The 6,986-nt window shown below is 56.6% G+C and overlaps 1 protein-coding gene across 1 annotated transcript in view; it reads left to right on the top strand.

The window, feature by feature from the left end:
- The window catches only part of ARHGEF10L (Rho guanine nucleotide exchange factor 10 like), a 17,809-nt gene that overhangs the window by 4,981 nt on the left and 5,842 nt on the right, over positions 1-6,986 (top strand). The window contains 16 exon segments of the mRNA XM_035901869.1: positions 437-543; positions 757-834; positions 918-1,097; positions 1,313-1,429; positions 1,525-1,617; positions 1,876-2,049; positions 2,689-2,834; positions 3,379-3,563; positions 3,660-3,775; positions 3,949-4,076; positions 4,168-4,268; positions 5,179-5,300; positions 5,586-5,672; positions 5,790-6,019; positions 6,129-6,283; positions 6,448-6,455. Of these exon segments, the coding sequence (XP_035757762.1) occupies positions 437-543; positions 757-834; positions 918-1,097; positions 1,313-1,429; positions 1,525-1,617; positions 1,876-2,049; positions 2,689-2,834; positions 3,379-3,563; positions 3,660-3,775; positions 3,949-4,076; positions 4,168-4,268; positions 5,179-5,300; positions 5,586-5,672; positions 5,790-6,019; positions 6,129-6,283; positions 6,448-6,455 (2,027 nt within the window).

Raw genomic sequence — 6,986 nt, 5'->3', positions numbered from 1 at the left:
AGGGATTGCTGTGCCGCGCAGCGGGCGCTTGCCTCTTGCCTTCCCCATTTTCTTCTGCGCGCTGCTTTTGGCTCTTTTCCCCCCTCCATTTTCCCTGCTTGCACCCACCCTTGGAGCAAGACCAGGGGGTGGCTGTTCCCCTGAGCGGGGTGGCTTTTTGGGGACAGGAGCCCCCTCTGTCCCCTCCCGTGGGGACCTGGCTGGGTCCCTGCTCGCAGCCTGACTCATGCTGGTGTCCGGTGACAGCGGCCGGAGCTTGGGGACAGACACGCGATGCTGGGAGGACGCTGGGGCCCATCTCCAAACCCAAATGCAGCCCCTGCAGCATCCCAGCCAAGCGGCGGAGGGGGCTGCGGGCTCTTCTTTAGACCAAAAAAAGTCTAAAATTGGGGTGTTTTGGTATTTGGTTGTGGTTTTTTTTTTCCCCCCCCTGCAGGGGACTCGGAGGAGGAGGACACGGGTTTCCTGGAGGTCACGGTCTCTGACATGAAGCACCCGCCGCCGGAGCTGGGCCCCATGCCCGAGGGGCTGAGCCCGCAGCAGGTCGGCATGGGACGGGTTGGGGGTTCAGGAGGATTTGGAGGGGGGCACAGCTTCCCTTTGGTCCCGTGATTGAGCAACCAGGGAAAGGGCGAGTCAGCAGAACGCGGTGCCGCCGCGTCAGCGCTTCTGCAGCCCGCTGTGCCCGCGTTGCCCCCCCAATCCCATTTTTTGGGGGTGAAGGGGGACGAGGACTGAGCCCCGGCATCGTTGCAGGTGGTGCGGCGGCACATCCTGGGCTCCATTGTGCAGAGCGAGCGGAGCTACGTGGACTCCCTGAAACGCATCCTGCAGGTGGGGGACCCCCTTTTGAGGGGGGGTCCTGGCCGGGGGGGCACAGGGATGCGGGGATGCTGATGCACCGACATCTCCTGCAGGATTACAGGAACCCGCTGATGGAGATGGAGCCGAAGGTGCTGAGCGCTAGGAAGTGCCAGGTGGTGTTTTTTCGTCTGAAGGAGATCCTGCAGTGCCACTCCATGTTCCAGATCGCCCTTGCCTCCCGTGTGGCCGAGTGGGACTCAGCGGAGAAGATTGGGGACCTCTTCGTGGCCTCGGTAGGAGGAAAAGTTGGGGGGACTGCTGCCAAACCTCTCCCTGGACCACCTCAATGATAGCAGGGGGGTTGCTGGGAGGATTTAAGTGATGCAGCCCCAACCCTGGGGTACCACCAGCATCCTCAGCATCACTCCAAAAATACACATGCTTTGCCACCCCCCTCTTTTTGGGGGAGCCCCGTGCCATCGTGGCTCTTCTCCCGTCCTCTCCCCAGTTCTCCAAGTCGATGGTGCTGGATGTCTACAGCGACTACGTCAACAACTTCACCACTGCCATGTCCCTCATCAAGAAGGCCTGTCTCACCAAACCTGCCTTCCTCGACTTCCTCAAGGTCAGCAGGACCCAGACACGGGCGCATGGTGCTGCTGGACACCAGTATGGGTGCAAACTCCTCTTTTTTTCCTTTTTCCCCTCCACCCCCTGTAGAAGAGGCAGATGGCCAGTGCTGACCGGGTCACGCTCTACGGGCTGATGGTGAAGCCCATCCAGAGGTTCCCCCAGTTCATCCTGCTCCTGCAGGTACCGGCGAGGGGTACCAGCACCCACCTTGCTTTGCACCCTATTTGTTGCAGCCTGGGTGCTGCAGGAAAGGGTTTAGCAAGGGACGTGACATGGTTTTGGGTTGGCAGCTTTGGCTGCAGCTTTGGGGACTTTCCCAAGGATCCCATTCCAAGCTTTGATTTCGAAGGCGCTTGAAAGCGCTTCCAATTGTAGCATCCCCAATGGAACTGATTTTTCTGGGGTGGTTTTTGTCCCCCATCCTTTCCCCCACCCCAGGACATGCTGAAAAACACCCCCAAGGGCCATGCGGACCGCCTGTCCCTCCAGCTGGCCCTCACCGAGCTGGAGACGTTGGCGGAGAAGCTCAATGAGCAGAAGCGCTTGGCCGACCAAGTAGCCGAAATCCAGCAGCTCAGCAAGAGCATCAGTGACCGCAGCAGCCTCAACAAGGTGGGTCCTTCAGCCTCACCTCCTCATCCTTGTGATGGGTGGATTTTGGGAGCTGGTGGTTGAGCTTTGAAGCTTCCACCTTGCTCTCTGTGTCGGAGGTTTCGGGAAGCCAAGATCCCTGTTGTCTCTGAAAGGGTGTCGAGCAAAAGTAAATCTCGAGGCTGGCATGGGGAAATTCCCCTCAAGGGAAAAGCAAGGATGAGCTGCTGCCTCAGCCGCGTGATTTTGCAATCAGTGGTGGTAAAAAAACCAAACAACCCAAAGCCCTAAATGAAGCGCTTGCAACACATCCTGGGCTGGGGACAGCCGTGGTGGCAAAAACTGCAGCAGGGCACCCACCACCTCAGCCCTGGGATCAGGATTTAGGGCTGGGGGATGAAGAGAGACCCAAAAGGGGTTGCAAAAGGGCCATGTTGGTCCTTCAGGACTCTGATGTCTTGGTGGTTGGACATGCAGGGTGCATCGTGCAGCCTCGGAGCCTGTTGCACGGCCGTTTCTGCAGAGCTTGGGGCTGTGCATGCTCCGGGCTGGAGACAAATCCTTGCAATAAGGGAAGAGCAACCCAAATTTGGGGGCAGGGGGTTTGCAAGAGCCCCCAGGCTGAGCTTTCCCTCCCCGCCTGCTCCATCTCTTCCGCAGCTGCTGAGCTCGGGGCAGCGGCAGCTCCTGCTCTGCGAGACGCTGACGGAGACGGTGTATGGCGACCGGGGGCAGCTCATCAAGTCGAAGGAACGGAAGGTTTTCCTCCTCAACGACATGCTGGTCTGCGCCAACATCAACTTCAAGTATGTGTCGGTGGCCCCAGACCCCAAAATCACTTTGCAAAGTGTCGACGGAGCGACCTTCCCCACCTCAACTTCCCAGACCTACCCCAAAGGCTTTTAAAACCACCCCTTGTTTCAGAGGGGGAAGCCCACTGGTTTGGGGTTGCTTTGCCCCCACTTTTGGCATGCCTCCATACAAAGCTGCCATCTCCTGGTGCTGGGGGGTTCTGGAGTCAGTGCAGGGTCTGGGAGGCTGCTGGGACCTCAGGGCTTGGTGGAGGTTGATGCTGTAAAGATTAAAAAAAAAACCTCCTTGAGCTCCCCGTAACACCTCTTTATTAATCTTTTTTTCCCCTCTTCCAGGCCGGTGAACCCAGGGTAGGTGCCGAGCGTGGTCTGCTGTGGTTGCGTGCCCCATGTTTGGGGGTGCAGGCATGCACCGGTGCACGGTGTGGGGTTGCTAAATGGGACTGGGCTTGCAACGTGCATTTTGCAAGGGCTTGCAGGGCAAGCTGCGGTGCCTGCTGATTTATTTACCTGTATTTTTTGCATCCTCCCTCGGCAGAGGCCAGCTGGAAATTAGCAGCCTGGTGCCCCTGGGTCCCAAATACGTGCTGAAGTGGAGCACGGCCCTCCCGCAGGTACAGGTGGTGGAGGTGGGACAGGAGAGCGGTGCCTACGACAAGGACAACGTCGTCATCCACAATGCCGGCGCCAAGAAGCACGTGCCGGCCGGACAGGCTTCGCACAGTGAGCACCCACCCCTTGATCCGGTGTTGGGCTGGTGTAGGTGGGATGGGACAGAGCATCCTCCATGGACCTCGTTTCTCCATTTCTCCACCTAAGATAAAGTCTACCTGGGGCCACCGCGGCTCTTCCAGGAGCTGCAGGACCTGCAGAAGGACCTGGCGGTGGTGGAGCAGATCACCCTTCTCATCAGCACCTTGCATGGCACCTACCAGGTATCTACTCAGACTCGTGGTTTGGGTAGAACCAAGCTTCAGTGCTTTGCAGTAACTGTGCGGTTCCTCGGGGACCACTGGACACCCTGTCCTCCTGAGCCCCATGGATGAAATTTGGGGATGATTCAGCCTTGTTTTGGAGGCACTTCTATGATTTATGACTTTTCTCCCAGAACCTGAACATGACGGTTGCCCAGGACTGGTGCTTGGCCCTGCAGAGGATGATGAAAGTGAAGGAGGAAGAGATCCACTCCGCCAACAAGTGCCGCCTCCGACTCCTGCTGCCCGGGAAGCCAGACAAGTGAGTTTGCAGATCATGGGTGGGCTCTTCCCACCCTGGCGAGGAGGAGGTGGAGGCTGAAGACCAACCTGGTGATGCTTTCCCTGCGCAGGTCTGGCCGCCCCATCAGCGTCATGGTGGTCTTCATCACTCCAAACCCCCTGAGCAAGATCTCCTGGGTGAACCGCCTGCACTTGGCCAAGATAGGACTGCGTGAGTAGCCCCGCAGCGTGTTGCTTGCCATCGCCCTTGCTTTGAAAAGCCAAATTTGGGAGCAGAAAGGGGGAATTTGCATTGCCCCAAGCATCCTGACACGAAATGGGGCAGGGGAGAAAATTCGGAGCAAGGTGATGGAGAACATTTTGGGGATTTGCATGCTGAAAATGATGGGAATGGCTAATTCTGGCTCAAAATGCTTTGTGTTTTGCTGCTCTTGGGTGGCATCTCTGGGATGGTACTGTGTGGTGGTGGATTTCCGTTGGCTCTCGTGCCGATGGTGTCGGGGCCAACCCGTGTTCCATGAAATGGGATGGATAAGCAAGGGAGGAGCCCCCCCACTGCCGCTTCCCTACCCCTATTACTATTTAACTCCACCGGCTGCTGCAGGAAAAAAAAGAAAAAGTTGTTTAATGGAAGAAAGAAAAAAAAGTAATTTGAAATCCTACTTAAGTGCTTGGATCCCCCTGGGCTGGAAGGATTTTTTTGATTCTCTTGTTTTTAACAGTTTATGTGGGTTTGTTGTTTGTTGCTGGGTTTTAGTTTTTTTTTTTTTTTTTTTTTTTTTTTTTTTTTTAATCCGGGAAGCTTGGGGGCTATTCCTGTGTCCAAAAGTGAGAAATGAAACACGTTGAAGTCTAACGTGAAGAAACACATTAGGGTGGGGGTTTTTCCCCCTTTATAGATATAATTATTTGGGTTTGGGGACTTTTTTGCTGCATGCTGCGGTGCGGTGCGTTGGTTTGGAGGAAAGGGGTGAGATGTGCCCCAGGTCCACAGATGATGGTGGTTTGGGGTTGGAGATGAGAGCTCTGCGCTCCAAATTCCTACTTTTGGAGTGCCATTGGGACAGGGAGAGATGCTGGGGGGTGTCTCGGCCATCCTCGATCTCCTCTGCCTGCTGCAGGGGAGGAGAACCAGCCGGGCTGGCTCTGTCCCGATGAAGACAAGAAGAGCAAAGCTCCTTTCTGGTGCCCCATACTCTCCTGCCACATGCCCGCCTTCTCCTCCAAGGCCCTCGATCTGCAGGTAAGAGCCATGGCCAACCTCTTCTCCACCCCCCCCCAGTACCTCCTTCCCCTTTACTTCCATCTCTTTTGGGGAATAAAGACAGAAATCCCACGGTGGAATGGGCTGGATGGGCTGGCCAAGCTGGTTGCAAAGGCAAAAATTGCTGCAATCCACCCTGGAAAATTGAAAATACAAGCTGGGCTTTGGTTGGATCCTGAATTTTGGGGTGTGCACTGATACCCTGCATGTGTTGGGTAATTTGGGGGTGTTACGGCCCCCCCCATACCCTGTTTTTTCCCGCAGCTTGGCGCTGCAGTGCACAACCCCGTGCAGTCCTCGCTGCTGGGCTTCTCTGCCATCAGCACCTCGCTGCCGCAGGGCTACCTCTGGGTGAGCAAAACAAACCCCCAGATGGGGCAAAACCCACTGGACTTGGGTCCCGTTGACTGCAAACCCCCTCCCCAGTGCTCGTGGCAGGTGCTAACACCCATTTTCTGGTCCCTGCAGGTTGGAGGGGGCCAAGAAGGTGCAGGGGGGCAGGTGGAGATTTTCTCCCTCAACCGTGCCATGCCACGGACAGTGAAGTCCTTCCCGGTGGCTTCACCGGTGCTGTGCATGGAGTACATCCCCGAGGCGGGCGAGGGGGAACCACTGGGTACCCAGGAACCCCAACTGACCACCGAACAGCCCCCCACATCCCCGCATCCCACCGTGTGCCTGGGGTTGCGGGATGGCAGGTGAGCTCGCATCTCCTACGCCTGTCCTTTGGTGCAATTGCCAGCCCAGAACCTTGAGGACGGGCACGATCTCCTCCTGCATTTCCCCCCCTCCCCGTTCCCTCCCCAGCATCGCCATCTACGGCAGCGTGGACATGGGGACGCAGTGCTTGCTGACCTGCAAAAGCCCAGGCATGCAACCCGTCCTCTGCTTGAAGCACAGCCCCGAGTACCTGTTTGCGGGGTTGCAGGATGGGACCGTGGCCGCCTACCCCAGGAGCAACGGTGAGGGCACCCCCATGCATGCTTTCAGACAGGCTTTTGGGTGGAACACCCCAAAAAACAGGGAGCAGGATGTTCTTCATGCCAGCGAGATGTGCTGGCTGCTAAAATGGTGATAAATCTCCTTTTTTCTTTTTCCTCCTGTTTTTTCATTCTTCCCCTTGCAGACCAGGGGGTGGGGGGGGAAGAAATAATGCTATTTTGCATTGCCAGGATTAGTCAAGAGGGGCTCAGTTTGTGGAAAACGGTCCCGGCAAGGGGTTGATAGCACAGGGAAGGGTTCGCTCGGAGGGTGGTTGCGCTCGGGGGCTGCGGGAAGGGCCCGATGCTGGGATGCATAAGGACCACTTAGAGTGTTTGGCTTCCAAAAAAAAAGAAAACATCACCTTTTTGGTGCTATAAACCGAGCTGATCCCCCCCAACCCCCACCCATGCAAAAGCTCTCTCCTTTATTAGCTTGATTTTGGGCTTTATTTTCCCCGGCTCCAGCTCAGCCCAAGGCTGCAGCTTGCTCAAAGCCTTCCTCCCCAGGGACTCCTTGCCTGGGCTGTTAAATACCTTCATTTCATCGCTAGAGGGTAGGAAAGAGCCTCAAATGTGTGCTGCATTGGCCTATTTTTGGACAACCCCCCTCATTTGCTCTGAGAGAACCTGCAGCAAGCAGCGCCCAGGCCAGCCTGGAGCCACTAAAGCCACTTAAATTGAC

The sequence above is a fragment of the Egretta garzetta genome, unplaced genomic scaffold (assembly GCF_000687185.1).
Source record: "Egretta garzetta isolate BGI_Z169 unplaced genomic scaffold, ASM68718v1 scaffold69, whole genome shotgun sequence".
NCBI lineage: Eukaryota > Metazoa > Chordata > Aves > Pelecaniformes > Ardeidae > Egretta > Egretta garzetta.
The sequence above is the reverse complement of the archived record's forward strand: the minus strand, read 5'-3'. Positions and strand labels throughout refer to the sequence as shown.